General features: G+C 50.3%; 1 protein-coding gene across 1 annotated transcript in view; it reads right to left on the bottom strand.

Moving 5' to 3' along the window:
- LOC147697138 (cohesin subunit SA-2-like) overlaps positions 1-18,967 on the bottom strand; it is a 741,253-nt gene that overhangs the window by 9,675 nt on the left and 712,611 nt on the right. The window contains exons 30-31 of the mRNA XM_086934206.1: positions 11,212-11,362; positions 10,962-11,055 (exon numbers count right to left, since the gene is read on the bottom strand). Coding sequence (XP_086790332.1) covers positions 10,962-11,055; positions 11,212-11,362 — 245 coding nt within the window. The remainder of the gene's footprint in view (positions 1-10,961; positions 11,056-11,211; positions 11,363-18,967) is intronic.

Raw genomic sequence — 18,967 nt, 5'->3', positions numbered from 1 at the left:
CCAGAGACTAGAACCGAGGGGACCCCTGAGTCCAGACCTCCTTGTATCCATCATCGTAACCTAAGAATTGCATATAAAGTCTCGTTAACCTTCAACCTTGTGTGGTGTCCGTCTGTGGGGGGGAAGTTACTTATCTGTACAGTCGTTGGAGACGGCTCTCCCTGGAGACCTCTCCCCGTAACCTCGGCCGACCCTCCCGGTCCGTCTAACATTGGTGGCCAGCGGCGCGATCCGAATCACCGCATAAACGTACAGAGAGTAGCTCACCCCACGACGAAGTCACAATGACCACGAAAGAGAGCGGATCAACCGAGAAATTCCAAATGGAGAAATTGGAGTAGTACAACCATCGTGAACTTAAACAATTCTGCATCGAACTGGGTATCGCTACCACCGGACTGAGTACCAAGGACGATTTTAAGCATGCCCTAGAATCTTGGGCAGAAACCGGTGCTGCCGGAACCCCTGATCAAAGCACCGTAGAAAAAACGACCACGGCCCCGGAAGGACAAAGAACGGGTCTCTCGCAAGGCGAGATCCAGGAAAGAGAAAGGACCCGACTACACGAACTAGAAATGGCCCGACTTAAAATGGACGTTGAACTTAAGTTGGCCGAACAAAAAATCAACTTAGAGCACCTGCGTCTCCGAGAAGAAAGAGAGGAGAAACAGAGACAAAGGGAGCTCGAGGAAAAAAAACTAGCGTACGAACACGAACGAAACCTAGCCGAGATCAACCTCCGCAAGCAGAATAAAGAAGCAGGGGTGCCCGAGCGACCCCCCACCCCAGGGGCCACAGACAAAAAGGTACACATCCCCAAGGATGTTGTCCGAGAATACTTCAGAGAGGACGACATCCAGCAATGGTTTAAAGCCTATGAAATCGCTATGACTGCACACCGGATCGATAGAAGCGACTGGGGAGCCGGTCTCTGGGGAAGATTCCTCAATGAGGGCCGCGACACCCTACTACAGCTCCCGGACCACCAGATGACCTCCTACGACCATATGAAAGCGGCCCTCCTCACCCGCTATGGTCTCACACCCGAGATGTACCGTCAGAGGTTCCGAGACTGCACCCGCATCCCGGGTACAACTTGGGTGGACTATGTAACATACTTTAGCCGAGCCTTCGAGGGCTGGATCCGAGGAAGCAACGTCACGACCTACGAGCAACTATTTAACCTGATGGTATGGGAGCATCTGTCGAACAATTGCTTCATTGAACTCCGCCAACACCTCCTCGACAGCAAGTTAACGGATCCCCGGCAGCTCGCAGCCGAAGCTGACCGGTGGGAGATCACCAGAGTGGGCCGGAATGGGTCCTACGAACAGAACCGGAACAACAATGGTCAGCACCGACCCAGAGGAGGAGGAGGGGGCCAAGGGCGAGGAAGAGACAACGCCCCGGTCGCCCCCGCTACCAACACCACCCCCCCGGCCAACCGGGGCAGCACCCCAGCGCGACCGGGGTACAGAGCCAATGTCACGTGTCACCGATGTCAACGAGTCGGCCACTATGCGAACGACCCAAACTGCCCGCAGTACCAGAGCCCAAGACCCCGCCAAGTGGCCGCTGCAGCCCTAGGGGAAGAACAGATCTCCGAGGAACAGGAAGAGTACGAACAAGAGCATCAAGAGTGGGAGCCAGCCGCCATGACTCTAGCCTGCTTAGGGGGGAAAGACATGGTCCCGCGGGTCCCCCTACCCGCTAACACCCAGAAGTACAGCCAATGGGTGAGCATCAATGGACACCAGGCCGAAGCCCTTCGTGACACCGGGGCCAGTGTAACAGCCGTCCGCTGTCACCTGGTGGCCCCAGAACAGTATCTACCGAACATTCTCTGCCCTGTACGATCAGCCGATAACTCGGAGAGCCTGTGTCGGATGGCCTGCGTCCCCTTCGAATGGGGGGGGGTCTCCGGCATGTTGAAAGTGACGGTCCGAGACGATGCCCCCGTAGACTGCCTCCTGGGCAATGACCTGGAAAGCTCTCCGTGGGCCGCCGTGGAGCGAAAGGAACACCTGGGGATGTTGGGCGTCCCAGACTGGGCGTGCGTCACCACCCGTTCCAGGGCCGCCCGTGCCAACCACCAGCCAGAAGAACCCGAATGGCCGGCGCCACCGCCTCCGGTCGCCCCGGCCGAAAACACCGACCGTAACATTCCCGCCGAACCAGCTCAACCTACCGACCTCGCTAACCTCGACCAGTGGCCTCAAGAAGGGGGGCCCACGCAAGAACAATTTCGCAAAGAACAGAAGACCTGTCCCTCCCTCGAGGGACTCCGGCAGCAAGCGCTCGCCCAAAGCGCAGGGGATACCCCCGGAACTCATTGGGTCTACTGGGACAATGATCTGCTGTACAGCGAGCAAAGAATCGCCGAGCTGGGGAGCAACCGAGTACTAGTGGTACCCCTCCGGTTCAGAGACTTCCTGTTAAACCTGGCCCACGATGTCCCCCTGGCAGGACATCTGGGACAAGATAAAACCTACAGTCGCCTAGTGACCCACTTCTTCTGGCCCAAAATGAGAAACGATGTGCACCAGCATTGCCGATCTTGCCCCACGTGCCAAGCCAGTGGGAAGAGCGGCCGCAAACTAAAGGCTCCCCTGCAACCTTTTCCCGTGGTCACTACCCCGTTTGAGAGAGTCGGAATAGACATTGTGGGGCCCTTGGACCCACGCACAAAACAAGGCCATCGATTCATCCTGTGCTAGTGGACCACGCCACCCGCTACCCTGAGGCTGTTCCTCTGCGAACTGTGACAGCCCCGGTGGTCGGCCGGGCCCTGATGGGGATCTTCTCCCGTGTGGGCTTCCCCCGAGAAGTCGTCAGCGACAGAGGCACGAACTTTATTTCCAAATACATGAAGTCCCTCTGGCAACAGTGCGGGGTCACCTACAGATTCACAACCCCCTATCACCCTCAAGGGAACGGACTCGTTGAGCGGTTCAACCGCACGCTAAAGGGAATGATCGGGGGGTTGGAAGAGCCCCTCCGTCGCCAGTGGGATGTGCTGCTGCCGTGCCTCCTCTTCGCGTATCGAGAAGTCCCCCAGAAATCCCTGGGCTTCAGCCCATTTGAACTGCTATATGGACACCCAGTGCGAGGGCCGCTCAGTCTCGTCAAAGAAGGCTGGGAGATGCCTCCGCTAAAGAACCCTCCAGATGTCTTCCGGTACCTCCTCACCCTCCGCAACCAGACCCGGCGGTTCAGAGAACTAGCGAAGGCCAACCTAGAGGCCAGTCAAGAGGACATGAAAAAATGGTATGACCAGAATGCCTCATCCATTGAATTCGAACCTGGCCAACAGGTATGGGTGATGTCCCCCACTGAGCCATGCGCCCTGCAAGACAAATGGACGGGGCCCTTCAAAGTAATAGAGCGCAAGGGTCCTGCCACTTATCTCATCGACATGGAATCCTCCCGGAACCCTCTCCGGGTCCTCCACGCTAACAGACTAAAGCCCCACTTTGTGCGAACAGAGCTCAGCCTCCTGATGGCCACAGACACTGGGGTTGAAGAAGACTCCGAGCCTCTCCCTGACCTCCTACGGACTCAAGAGCAAGACGGCTCCGTGGATGGGGTCCGGCTCTCAGAGGCCCTCACCAGAGAACAACGCCAGGAGTGTCAAGCCCTCCTATCACAGTTCGCCAGCCTGTTCTCCCTCACCCCGGGTGTCACTTCCTGGTGTGTGCACGATGTGGATACCGGGGACAGCCCCCCTATCCGCCACCGGGCCTACCGCGTGCCAGACCGGGTACGGGCCTGCATCCAGGAAGAAATAGCCAAGATGCTCACGATCGGGGTCATCGAGCCCTCAGACAGTCCCTGGGCCAGCCCTGTCGTACTGGTCCCCAAAGCAGCTGCCCCCGGCACCACACCAGAACTCCGGTTCTGCGTCGACTACCGGGGCTTGAATGCGGTCACCAGAACAGACGCGCACCCCATCCCCCGGGCAGATGAACTAGTCGACCGAATGGGAGCTGCCCGCTACCTCAGCATCTTCGACCTGACAGCAGGCTATTGGCAGATCGGCCTCACACCCCGGGCGCAAGAACGTTCTGCCTTCTCCACCCCCGATGGCCATTACCATTTCACGGTCATGCCCTTCGGCATGAAGAATGCCCCAGCAACATTCCAACGGCTCGTCAATCAGGTCCTAGCGGGGCTCGAAGGATTCAGCGCCGCCTACCTAGACGACATCGCTGTATACAGCCACCATTGGACCGAGCACCTCCACCACCTCCGAGCAGTGCTGCAAGCCCTTCAGCGAGCTGGCCTCACGATCAAGGCCAGCAAGTGTCAAATTGGGCAAGGGTCTGTAACCTACCTCGGACACCAGGTGGGAAGCGGCCTAGTGGCCCCGCTACAGCTGAAAATTGCCGCCATCCAGGCCTGGCAGCCCCCCATCACCCAAACCGAGGTACGAGCCTTCCTGGGCCTCACGGGCTACTACCGAAGGTTCGTAAAAGACTATGGTACCATAGTGGGGCCCCTCACAGAACTCACGTCAAAGAACCAACCCAAGAAAGTCACCTGGACCCCAGAGTGTCAAACTGCATTTGAACAATTAAAGGCCGCCATGTGTTCCGCCCCTGTGCTCCAGGCCCCAGACTACAGCCGGGAGTTCGTCGTCCAGACGGACGCCTCCGACCAGGGCATTGGGGCAGTCCTGTCTCAAGTGAACACCGAAGGCCTTGATCAACCGGTGGCCTTCATCAGCCGGAGACTCCTACCACGGGAGCAACGCTGGAGCACCATAGAGAGGGAAGCCTTCGCTGTGGTATGGGCCCTCAAGAAGCTCCGGCCCTACCTTTTCGGCACCCACTTTCGGGTGCAGACCGACCACCGACCCCTGCAATGGCTGATGCATATGCGGGGGGAGAACCCAAAGTTGCTACGCTGGTCCATCTCCTTGCAAGGTATGGACTTCACAGTCGAACACCGGCCTGGGCCAGATCACGCCAACGCGGATGGCCTGTCCCGGTTTTTCCGCCTCGACGAGGAGAGTCCCCAAGAGGATGGGTAACTCTCCCCGCCTTCAGCTGGGGGGGACGCATGTTGGACAGGCCACATGAAGGGCCGCTCTCCCCCGGCCCAACCAGGCCTGAGCCCAGTCCCGCAAGTACCACACACCACCATTGCACGACCTCCGTCCCCTCAGGGACCCCTGCCCTCGAGCCTGCCGACCTCGTGGGTCCGATCCACTGCCGGCCCACGCGCCCAGCCTGGGGCGCCATCTTGGACACTCCACCACGAGGCCGCCTGGCCCCCGATCGACCTCAACCCTGGGCCTGGCCCGGCCTCAGACATTCCGGCACCACCCTCCACCCAGGAGGTGAGCGGGCTACTTGGCAAGTCAATGGGAGAAAGAGGTGCCGATGGCTCTCCCCCACCAAGTGCCGCTCGCCCATCGCCTCCCCGGGCGCTGGCTCCACCCCCCTGCTGGGTGTCTGGACTCCCCCATCCCGGACCTCCCGACCTCCAAGTGCGAGGGTCCGGACATCAAAGCACGCCAGCCCTATAACTGGGGCAGCTCCAGAGCAGGAAGGCAGTTGTATCTTGGAGTCGAGAGACGTAAAGAGGAACTCATCCTGGACGGACTACTGGCGCTGCCATAGCTCTGTCCTGTGCACCATCGTCCTGCCTGTTGGCGCTGCCACAGCCGTCGTAACCTTCATCCCTCATCGTCGTCGGGATCTGCTGGCGTGGCCGCGGACCGTTGTAACCGTCATCTTCCACCGGGACCTGCAGGCTCCGCCGCGGACCGTCGTCCTTCCTTCATCCATCTCGGGACCTGCTTGGCTCCTCCACGGCCCGATCATCTAGAACGCCGAGCTCGAGGATTGAGAGCTATTTTGTACTCATTGGTAACTAAGACTGTCCCGCTACCCCTTTCCTAAACCAGAGACTAGAACCGAGGGGACCCCTGAGTCCAGACCTCCTTGTATCCATCATCGTAACCTAAGAATTGCATATAAAGTCTCGTTAACCTTCAACCTTGTGTGGTGTCCGTCTGTGGGGGGGAAGTTACTTATCTGTACAGTCGTTGGAGACGGCTCTCCCTGGAGACCTCTCCCCGTAACCTCGGCCGACCCTCCCGGTCCGTCTAACAAGTTTGTTCTGTCTGGTTGTGGTGGCTATTAAGTTGTGATACCCCAACAGCTTCTTTCTAAATCAAGTGCGTTGGAGAATACAGGCTAATTACTCGTTGAACCAGAAACTAATCGACCAGCTAAAAAACTCAGGCCCCATGATCTGGGAAATTAACCTTGTGGTCTATTATGACACCAAGCCCCCTTAACAGCACTGTTGAACCATGACACATTACTCATTTAGAAACTATCATAGTGCTTGCTTAAAAAATACATTGTATGTATTATTTCAGGTTCCTTTAATGCACCAAGAAAGGTTCCTGCTTTTCATAAGATACAAAAGAGATAACATGCTCGACTGGTTTAGGAAAGAAAGATTAGAACATTAGATACAAATCAAATGGATAAACCATCAGGACCAATGGGCACTGGAATGTTTAAAGATAGAATGGCCTTGTTAACTTTACTAGCAAAATGTCATACTCTTTTTTCCGAAGTTCAGGTCCTCATACTCAAATTTAGCAATATTTTTGAAATATTGATTACGAGCTTGCTAAGAAGAAGTTTTATCTTCAGAATAAATGAACTTATAATATTTTTTAAAACACAATCAGAAGGTGATTCGATGCTCTTTGATCTTCTGAAGTGACTAGAAGAGGGACTACTAGCTCTGCACTCAGAGCAGGAGAATAACACAGAAGATAGGCTTGTCTTTCACTTAAGCAACTGCAACACCTTTACTCCATTCAAAGTTTGGGAATTAACAGAAGTACATCAACTGTGGCACCTCCTACGTTCATATTTGTAAGTGCTTCCCAATGATGTTTAATTACTGATAAATGGAAATATATGTCAGAAATTAAAAAATGTTATACATTTATCCAAGAAGAGAACGCACAGCAGCAGCCAGGCAACTGCTTTTGAGAAATGACGGCAAAATAGGCCTAAATTTGCAGCTGATCTGATGCCCTTGATGCCTCTCAAAATAATTAACAAGCATTATAAATGTAATAGGTCTCGCATTTTTTTTTGTTACAGCTATTGGCATAGCTCAAAAGCTACCGGATAGAAATCGCCACTTTGCAGGTGCTGAACAGAGCATTGTCCAAACGGCCTTAAAGCCTAAAACGATGTTGATAGCCAACAAAATAAAAAGGCAGACCAGGATGACGAGTAGGAACCGTGGACATATTGGGATGACCAACGCAAGCAAACAATGAGTGAGATCGCCTGGGTGTGACCCAAGAACGCAAAGACTGGGGAATCAGACTCAATGCACCAATAAAAGCCCTGTATTTCCAAATGGCACAAAAACGAACAAATGGCAATTCCTGGGCAAGCCAAAAGCCGATAGAGGAGATAACAACTGGCCTTGCAGACAGCGCATGCAGGAGCAGAGTAGAGAGAGGACATGCTCGTCTTTGCCTTCATAGCCAGAACATAAGTGATTGAGATCCCTTAAAGTCAATTCACTGCTTTTACTACAATTGGGCATTTCAGCTTCTTTGGGAATTAACAGAGGCACAGCTGCAACTAAGGCACCTCCCATGTTCATGTTTGCATATGCTTCCCACTGATGTTTACTTCCTGGGAAATTTGCATCTATGCCAGAAAAGAACAGTCTGTATATTTCTCCAAGTAGAGTACACATAGCAGCAACAGCCATGCAACTGCTCATGAGGAATGGTGGAGAAAAGAGGGCGGAGCTTGCAGCTGATTTTGTACACTGGACTCTTCTGTAGCAATTAAAAGCGGGAACCATCTTCTCTGCACTCAGAGCAGGAGAAGTCAAGAGGACATGCTTTTCATTGCCATGACAATCAGAACAGGACTGATTGATAGTCCTTAGCTTAACTGAATGCTTTCGCTCTAATAGATTTCAGATCATTTGAGAATTTACAGAAATGCAGCTTCAACTGGAGCGCTTCCTATGTTGAAAATGGCAGGAAAAGAGGGCAGAGTTTATAGATTATTTGGCACCCTAGAATATTCGAAAATGACTAAATGTTGGAACCATGAGCATTGCACTTAGAGCAGAAAAACAGTTAAGCGTTCACACTCATCTTTGCCCTGACAGCCAGTACAGAAGTAACTGAGATAGGTTAAGTCAACACAATTCCCTTACTCCAATCACCTGCTATATTTATATTTGCTTCACACCAGTCTGATTTCTATGAAATTTGCATCTCTGCCAGAATGAAAAAATGCATATATATATTTGTCTAAGAATCCATGTCTTATCAGATATTAGAATATGGCAGCCATCTTTTAATGCATTTGTTATAGTTTAAGAAAGCTTTTTAAAAGATGGCTGCCGAGAATATGCACATATCTGTGGTGGCCAGCTATGAATGGCATTTATTAAAATATAAATAATTCCTAAAAGATGCCCACCAAGGATGCATGCACTCACACAGCGATTTTGAAATGGTTATGACCGTGAGGCACCTTGATGTCCCTACAACTTCTCTGATCGAAAGTAGCAGGATGAAGGAGAATTCAGCTTCGACTGCTTGTGTTTGTTTTTAGACTTGAACTTATCTGATGGCTTGGAATGCAAGAAGGATCTTTCACTTGAACGGGCCCACGTACTCGACTTTGACCTGAATTGTCCCTTGTGTACTTTTCAACAGAGTTTGGCTTGGCTTTGTGGTCCTGGATCACCTTGGGGTTCACCTGGGTGCAGTCCCCGGAAGACTTTGAGTTGTGTGAGGACCCTTGGCACCAGAGACATATCTGGTGGGGGTTTGTCACGGACATATTGCCTAAAACAGTCTCTACACTGCTTGAAACCTGTGGTTTTCTGTGGGTACAAGTTTGCAGAGAAAATATTTTGTTTGAAAACTTGCCAAAGACCAGAAAAAGGTTGGGGAGCGTGCTCCAGATGCGCATTCGAAGGTGCAGAAAAAGAGAAATGACAGCATGCAGAGGTGGGGCTTATATGTGGCCCCGACGTCACTTCTGGGACGGGGTAGAGCTGGTGTGGAATAGCACGATGCCACCAATTGACGCGCAGGTGCAATCCTATGAAAAATCTCCAGATCCAGTCTGGGGCATAGGGGCTGTCACAAGGTGAGGAACATACGGTCATAAATATCCATAAGAAATTTACCACCTGCTCTACACAGGGAAAAAAATATCTGTGGGTGCTAGCCGTGGTTCAAGGGAATCTGGGAGGTGGAGAGGCTATGACCTTATTGTGAGGTGCCCTATTTGCTCCCCATGTAGTACTGAAGTGGGTGGTCAGGGCTGGCATGTGCCTCTGCTTGAAGTGCCTCTTCACCAATTAGTTTAACTAGACCAGATTCTGGTACTCTGGTAGTTGTCCAGAACAGCATCACCCCCACTCCAACTAACATGCCCAACTAACATGTAGTGGGGGCACATATAATGCTGTTTTTGAATATGTGGGATTTTTTTGTTTATCATTGTATTTTTAAACGAGAAGAAGTGTTTGCTTATTTATTAGATATATTTGGAATTGTTTTTAAACTGATGTGATACTTTGTAAAAAAAAATACAATAGGTTCCACTTTGTGATACCTAGATGAACTCCTACAACTGTATCTCATGTTGGATATGATTTTTATTGAGTAAAGCATTGAGGATATTTTCAACTGTACACGGGTGGGGTATCGAACTTCTGTGGAAGTGGGGGTTGATTCAAAGTGCTGGATGAGGTTAAAAGGTGAGAGTTGTGAAAGTTTTCAGTATTTCTTGTATTTATTGGAATGAATCCCAAGGGGAGATTTTTTTTAACTTAATAGTCTATTACAGTGCCCTGTCCCATTGGATTGTGTGGGCCCCTCTCTTCTTACCTTGATCTGCATGAGGAGGTCCTGTATATTCAGCAATACCTTGTGGGGAACTAGTGAGAGTTCTAGAAGCATGCTGAACCATGGTTGTGTTGCTCATGTGAGAGCCACTGGGGTGAGGGTGAGAGAAGTCGGTCGAAGTCTCTTGAAGTTTGGGAAACACAAATGGAAGTCGTGGAAAAGAGTAAGCAAATATCCTGGACCAACTCATCGATAGTGCATTGCCCCTGTACTGTGGGTCTGGGAACTTGAAAGCGAAGTTTGGGCATTTGGCCTTTCCTGCTGTGGCAAAAAGGTCAATGTCTGGGTGACCCCAACGTCAGACGTATGGGGGAACGACTTCTGGGTGGAGCTCTCACTCATGGACTTGTTGACACCTCCCGTTGAGAAGATCTGCAAAGTAATTGTCAACTACCAGGAGGTACTCCACTAACAGGTGAATGTTGTATGAGACACCCACCTCCAGATCGTCTGGGACAGATAAGAGAACCGAGGGGACCTGGTGCCCCCCTACTTTTGCAGATAATAAATAGCAGTCATGTTGTCTGTTTTGATGAGGAGTACCTTGTCCATCAGGTGGGTAAGGAAGGCTTTGAGAGCTAGTTGAACAGATAGCAACTCCAGGTGATTGATATGGAGATGTATTTGGCTCAGTGTCCAGCGTCCGTGGACACTCAGATATTGTGAATGTGCTCCACAACCAAAGAGGGAGCCACTCGTTGATATGGTTCTTTGCGGAACTAAGTCTAGGAAAGGCCAACCCTTTATAGTGGCATGCTGCAGTTGGTGGTAGAGGTGGAGGGGGCAAAGTACTTACAGATTGACCTGGTATGAGATCCTGCAACTCCAAGTCAGAGCCAGAAATATCCTCGTCGGAGAAGGTGCCCTCATCAGCAGCAGAAACTTGAGCCTATGTGTAATTTTAGTGTTAGGCAGCTGAATAAACACTGAGAAGCACTAATTTCAAAAGGTTTGGAAAACATCAATGAAATCCACAAAAACTAAACACTGAAAACAGGGCAGCCTAGCTATGCTTCAAATCAGTTACCTGGTCTGCATCAGTTACATCGACATCTGCATCTTCATCTTCTGACTGGTCGTTTGTAGACATGTCGTCGTCCAGAAATATTGCGGAATCACGGCTAAGAAATGGAAGATGAGGTGTTTACCATACCAATCTATTTCTGATAAGGTTAATCAACCATCCTAATTATACATTCTACTTGCTCAGGGCAATTATGAATATGTCTCAATAAAATGAACAAACACACCTCACTATAAAGCAAACTATAACTCACCTGGGCCTTTTTATTGGCTCTATTGGAAGGAGTGACGGCCCTTCTTCTGATGTCCTTTCTTGAGATTTTATTCGCTTTCTGTTTTTGACTGGTGTAGAAGTGAGATGCAACAATGAATTCCTCTCCATAAGGTCCACTTCAGAAAACCACCCTGCCACAGAAAGCACAAAAAACGAATGCATAATTTAAGGGCTGATCTTCAGTGCAATACATTGCCCGTGGGTTCAAAATCAGTACTAATGGGGAGAAAATACTACACTCTGGTTTACTAATAAGCTACCATGTGTACAGGTCCACAGAACACTTTATACAACTCTGCGCTGTAATGTACTTTAGTCTCCCTAGTGTTTGAGTGGAAAGAAGGGGACACATTTGACACAAAGAGAGGCATACATTTAAAGTCAGTTCCTAAAACTGATTTGGGCCGATTGCTCAGCTAGGGTAAACAAGTCAAGCAATAATTTTGTAGAGGCAGCTACCATGCAAAACTGTAACATCTACGTAGGGGCAGAATCCACCAGTTTTGACCTGGCGAGGCTGTCGCTCAAAGAGGTATGGAATTGAGCAATAAAATGAAAATGTATGGAATTTCACCCATTCCTAAAGTGATCTATACAGGATTACTTGTAATCTTTCGATAATTCTGCATTCCACGATTACTGATACCCGTGACATCTGTGATACTGCACCATCTCTATCTGCCCCCTACCTGAATTGTGCTGTCCCTTGGGCAGCACAGTGCTACACCAGGCCTGCCAAAGGGGAAGGGGATGTACAACAGCATACAGTTCAGTGCATGTCTCTTTGAATAACGAGTGGAGTGGGATGTGCACCTTCCACCCTTCTTCGCACAACCCCAATGCACTATTTGCCAAGGGCAGAAAATAAGCCAGTCTGCATAAACAAATCTCATTTTGCACACAAGCAAACTGTTGTGCCCAACATGGACGAAGGACGACAGAACACAGTAAGTCCAATTAACGACCAAGTTTATTTTTCATCCAACGAGCCACCGCTGCTCTCACTTGCCTGGAGAGCGCCAACTGATAAACGTGGAACCCTCCACGTTTGGCAGTTTGCTCGCATTTAATTTGTGGCGCTCACATTGCTGGACTTTAAAATTAATAATTATTGCCTGATTGTGCTGGTACCACTGCCCATAGCGTCTGCCCCAATCTCGTCCTGTTTCTGTTTTGTTTTCGCTGCCATTTTGTTTGTTGTGCCTCGTAGCCAGCCTCTCCACCCCGCTCCCGCCTCCCAGCTGCTCCTCCCTTACACGGACTGATTAGGCTCGTCCCATTGAAAGCACCGCTGTGACCTCTCTGACTCTGTGAGAAGCGGTCGCTCCCCACGCTCCCTGCCTGGATATCGCAGCGCTTGGCTCTCACTGCTTGCCTGTAAAAATATTGCTGCTTGGGTATCGTAGCGCTTGTTAGCATTACTCGCAAAGATCTTGTGCCTGCTATTGTCTTGTCCTTTGCTCGCATTTAATTTGTGGCGCTCGCATTGCTGGATTTTAAAATTAATAATTATTGCCTGATTGTGCTGGTACCACTGCCCATAGCGTCTGCCCCAATCTCGTCCTGTTTCTGTTTTGTTTTCGCTGCCATTTTGTTTGTTGTGCCTCGTAGCCAGCCTCTCCACCCCGCTCCCGCCTCCCAGCTGCTCCTCCCTCCCACGGACTGATTAGGCTCGTCCCGTTGAAAGCACCGCTGTGACCTCTCTGACTCTGTGAGAAGCGGTCGCTCCCCACGCTCCCTGCCTGGATATCGCAGCGCTTGGCTCTCACTGCTTGCCTGTAAAAATATTGCTGCTTGGGTATCGTAGCGCTTGTTAGCATTACTCGCAAAGATCTTGTGCCTGCTATTGTCTTGTCCTTTGCTCGCATTTAATTTGTGGCGCTCGCATTGCTGGACTTTAAAAATTAATAATTATTGCCTGATTGTGCTGGTACCACTGCCCATAGCGTCTGCCCCAATCTCGTCCTGTTTCTGTTTTGTTTTCGCTGCCATTTTGTTTGTTGTGCCTCGTAGCCAGCCTCTCCATCACACTCCCGCCTCCCAGCTGCTCCTCCCTCGCTCCGCCCCCTTCCACTAGCCACTTATGACAGATGCATTCGCTCGCAGCGTTCACGCACAGCGGACGCGCCCCATGCGCGCCGAAGGTGCGCCAAAGGTAAGCCCGTCTATGCCCGTCCGCGCCTGGACCGTTCCAGGGCCAGACCCCCTGTCCCCCGCAATATCCTCCCTGCCCGCATAACGTACGACGCCGCAACCCTTTCAGCCCTTAACCCCGGTCGCCCACCTAACTGCTACCAAGCAGCCCCAAGACACACCCATGGACCCTTCGCCTGCCACTCCTGCAAGTTCGAATGCACCAGGACCCACACCAAATCCACAATCTCCAAACAGAGCTCCGACACTAACCACCTAAAATGCATCCTGCTCAACACCCGCTCGGTCCACAGACACTCCATCGAACTCTGGAACCTACTCGACACTACATCGCCGGACGTCGCCTTCCTTACAGAAACCTGGATGAACGCCTCATCAGCCCCCGACATCGCCATAGCCATCCCGGACGGCTACAAAATCATCCGAAAGGACCGCACCAACCAAACAGGAGGAGGAATCGCCATTGTCCATAAGAACACCATCCGCGTCACGACCAGTTCCGATGATAACCTCACTACCGCCGAACACCTTCACTTCCAGATCCACACCGACCCCAAGATCACACTCAGAGGCACCCTCATCTACAGACCACCAGGACCCCACACACAATTCAGCGAAGACATCGCTGACTTCATCAGCCCACATGCCCTCCCCTCAGAGAACTACATTCTACTGGGAGACCTCAACTTCCACCTGGAAAAGAAAAACGACAGCAACACCACCACCCTTCTGGACAACCTGGCCAACCTCGGACTCGAACAACTTGTCAATACCCCCACCCACTATGCCGGACACACGCTCGACCCAATCTTCACCTCCAGCAAGCACATCTCCTTCGATCAAACTACAGCTCTCCATTGGACGGACCACAGCTGCGTTCACTTCAACTACAAAAAAACCACGACCCACAACCCCCCACAACCTATTCCCCGAAGAAACTGGAACAAAATTACCACCGACCACCTCTTCACATCGCTTCACCAAAACCCTCCTGCCAAATCATCGGACCCAAACCAAGCAGCCACCAACCTCACACAATGGATTACCCACAGCGCCAATGAACTAGCACCCTTGAAAAACAATCAAATCAAGCAAGGTAGCAAAAAATCCCCCTGGTTCAACGATGACCTTAAGAAATCCAAGAAGTTCTGTCGTACCCTCGAGAAAGCCTGGAGAAAAAACCCAACCACGGACAACCTGGCCACCCTCAAGAAGGCCCCCGCAAACACCACCAACTGATCCGATCCACCAAAAAATCAGCATTCAAGGATCGACTTGATAACAACGCCCAAAACAGCAAGGAACTTTTCAACATCGTCAAAGAATTTACCAATCCAACCGCCAGCACCAACGACATCACTCCCTCCCAACACCTCTGCGACTCTCTATCCTCATTCTTCCACAACAAAATCGTCAACATACATAACAGCTTTGAAAACCAGTCCGAAGACTAGTCCACTCCACCCACCTCCGAACCAAAACCGCACTCTAACAACCTTAGCGCCTGGAAACCAATCACCACTGAAGACACCATCCGCCTGATTAACTCCATCCATTCAGGATCGCCAACCGACCCATGCCCCCACCACATTTTCAACAAGGCAGACTCCATTATTCCACCCCATCTCTGCGACGTCATCAACTGCTGCTTCAACTCCGCCACCTTCCCGGAAAGCTGGAAACATGCCGAACTCAGCGCCCTTCTGAAGAAACCCACAGCAGACCCCACTGAACTTAACAACTACCGCCCCATCTCGCTCCTCCCATTTCCTGCCAAAGTCATTGAGAAAGCCGTCAACAATCAGCTCGCCGCCTTCCTTGAATCCAACAAATCCCTCGACCTCTCACAGTCCAGCTTCCGAGCTAAACACAGCACTGAAACTGCCCTCATCGCAGCAACAGACGACATTCGAACTCTACTGGACAACGGAGAAACTGCCGCCCTCATCCTACTTGACCTCTCCGCAGCCTTTGACACAGTCTGTCATAGCACCCTCATACAACGCCTCAACAACGTCGGAATACAAGGAAAAGCATTAGACTGGATCATCTCGTTCCTCGCCGGAAGAACACAAAGAGTCCGCCTCCCCCCTTTCAAATCAGAGGCCACCGAAGTCATCTGCGGCGTACCACAAGGATCATCACTCAGTCCCACCCTCTTCAACGTACACATGAGTCCCCTCGCATCCATCGCGCGCCAACACAACCTCAACATCATCTCCTACGCAGATGACACCCAGCTGATCCTCTCACTCACCAAAGACCCAAACACCGCCAAAACCAACTTACACGAAGGAATGAAAGAAGTAGCCGAGTGGATGAAGAACAGCAGTTTAAAACTAAACTCGGACAAAACGGAAGTCCTCATCCTAGGTTCATCCCCCTCTGCCTGGGACGATTCATGGTGGCCACCGGCCCTGGGAACCGCACCCATACCTAAGGATCACGCACGTAACCTGGGCTTCATCCTGGACTCCTCCCTCTCGATGACCAGACAAGTCAACGCCGTCTCATCATCATGTTTCAACATCCTACGCATGCTCAAAAAAATCTTCCGCTGGATCCCCACCGAAACAAGAAAGACGATTACCCACGCACTGGTCACAAGCCACCTGGAATACTGAAATACCCTTTACGCTGGAACCACAGCCAAACTACAGAAAAAACTCCAACGCATCCAAAACGCCTCAGCCAGACTCATAATGGACATCCCCCGTCAAGCTCACATTTCCGGTCACCTGAAAGACCTCTACTGGCTCCCCGTCAAGAAGAGAATAACGTTCCGTCTCCTTACCCACGCACACAAAGCCCTCTACGACCAAGGACCCGATTGCCTCAACACGCGACTGTCCTTCTACACCCCCACCCGCCATCTACGATCGTCCAATCAAGCCCTCGCCGATATTCCGCGCATCCATAAATCCATCATGGGGGGTAGATCCTTCTCCTACTTAGCGGTCAAAACCTGGAATTCTCTCCCCACCCACCTCCGCCTTACACAAAACCACCTCTCCTTCAGAAAGCAACTAAAACTTGGATATTCGATAAGTAAAGCACCCCCCCTCCCTCAAGCGCCTTGAGACCCTCTGGGTGAGTAGTGCGCTATACAAATGTCTGAACTTGAACTTGAACTACTGCCAGTGGGCAACTATGGCAACAATTAGCACATTCCAAGAGTTAAGGCCCAACAACTATTGGTAAACACAACATATCTATTTTTTTTATGAAGAAAGAAAGAAAACGCAGCAAACGGTGTACACCCCCCTCCCATGGGCCCCAACGAAAACCGGGGCTTCAGCTTGGTAACTTGTTCATTGGAATACCACAAGACTGAGACATCCTGGTGTCCTACCTGGATGGGTATGTTGGACACTTTCACAACCTTATTGACATTCCTCCAGTTCCCACCCTGTACCATAACCGCACCTCCACACTCTTTCAACACACAGTGGATCACTGTACACTGCTCCACCTTTCCTCACAAAGTCCACCTTTTTAATACACACCATGTCACCTGGGCGCAAAGATACAGATCTTGCTGACTTCTTAAGATCATATCTGCTTCTCATTTTCTCTTGGCCCACTTCCACCCTTGTCCCAAGGCCTCTTGATCCACCCAGTATGAGACCTTGTTGCAAACAGTTTTAAGCAAGCACTCAGGGTACAGAGTAGAGGTGAGCAGGTGACCTCTAAGCGACACAGAAGGAGCACACTATGTGAGAGAGTGTGCCTTAGTGCAGTAGAACCACAACATGGACCTAACCGCATGCTCCACATCAGAGATGTTGCCCTTTGTCCACTTGATACACTCAACCACCACTCTATTCATCCTTTCCACTAATCCGTTAGTTTGCGGGTGGCAAGTCGAGCGCCTCAAATGTTTTATTCCTGATTCATTCGAAAACGTACTTATTTCATGGTTCACAAGTTGAACACCGTTATCAGACACTAGAGCTTCAGGAAAACCTTCTCTCGTGAAAATCTCTTTAAGAAAATTGATAGCCCTACCAGCAGTATGAGACGCATAGAATCGAACCTCAAGCCAATTGCTGTGGTAGTCCATCAACACAAAACGTAAATGATGGGGAAGAAAATTGAATGGTTCCACCGAGTCAACCCCCACCTTTATCCATGGTGTCTCCGGTAAAGATATAGGCTGTAAACGTGGAGTAACAACTTTGTACCCCTTCTCCGCCCCACAACAAATAACACACTCCTTCGCAGCCAACTCAATATCTTTCCCCATGGACTGCCACCAATAGTGTGACCTGACCCTCCTCTTTCTCATGTTGAAGCACAAGTGTCCTTCGTGGGCATAGTTCACCAGTGATTCACGAATGGCGGCAGGGGGAATCCATCTATCGTCCCTCATAACCACACCACATTTAATGGACAACTATCTGCAACCTTACAGAAAGGTTGGATCTCAGAGGGCACATTCCTTTCCTTAGGCCGCCCTTTAACAATATAGTCCATGTCCTTAGGCAGCACAGCATCCTCGCTCTCAGCCTTCCTTCACTCACTCTCGCTACATGCTTTGATCTTCACTGCGTCAACGTTCGCAATTAAACAGCCCTTCTTATCTTCTTCTGCATTAAGTACACCTTCTTCACAGATTGGTAACCTGGAGAGAAGATCGGCTCTGGCATTTTCCTTGCCTGGAATGTACTTCACAACAAAATCATACTGTAGTAATTTCTTAGTGAGCAGTGCTTTGGATGGCATGGAATATTTTATCCTGTCTCCACCAAGAACTTATACCAGTGGCTTATGATTGGTTTGAATCACACATTTCCTGCCACAAATGTAGCTCCTGAATTTCTCTCTTGCCCAATAGCATGCCAGCAACTATTTCTCAATCACTGAGTAGTTCAGTTCTGGGTCACACAAAACCCTGAAAGCATAACTGATGGTTACCTCACCTTCTCCCAGCTGTTGTGTCAACACCGCACCCAAGCTGTAGTTGTTGGCATCTACTGTTATAGTGCAAGGCACACACGGATCATAGGCACTAAGGGGTTTATTTACAAGCCCCTTGCGCCACTTTAGCGAACTTTTTAACATTTGAAAAGTGACGTAAGGGTGGAGCAAGGGGAGCCCCTGAGAGTCTTAGCATTAGTCATCTCTAACTTGACTCTCATGAACGTGTCCTGGCAAACATCGTCCCACACAAATTAAACATTCACTCTCAACATGTTCGACAAAGCCTTCATAACCTTTGCATAATCAGGTATAAAGCAGCCATAGAACACACACAACCCCATAAACGAGCATAGCTCGTTCTTGTTCTTAGGACATGGGCAATCAACAAGTGCCTTAACCAAAGCAGGTCTGGGCCTTACTCCTTTTCATAAGACAAGATGACCAAGAAAATCAATTTCCTTCTTCCAAAACTTACACTTTTCTTTTCCTACTACAATGCCTTTGTCCTCAAAGTGTGAAAACTCAACTTCAAAGTTGTATTGTGATCCTCTAGGTGGTTGGAGAAAATCAAGACATCATCCTGAAAGATGACAACTCCCTTAACGCCTCCCAAGATTTGTTGCATTATATGTTGAAAAACCGAGGCAGCTGATGCCAGA

Source organism: Lissotriton vulgaris, chromosome 8 (assembly GCF_964263255.1).
Source record: "Lissotriton vulgaris chromosome 8, aLisVul1.2, whole genome shotgun sequence".
In the NCBI taxonomy this organism is placed as follows: Eukaryota; Metazoa; Chordata; class Amphibia; order Caudata; family Salamandridae; genus Lissotriton; species Lissotriton vulgaris.
Note: the sequence above shows the minus strand (reverse complement) of the source record. Positions and strands in the feature narration are given on the sequence as shown.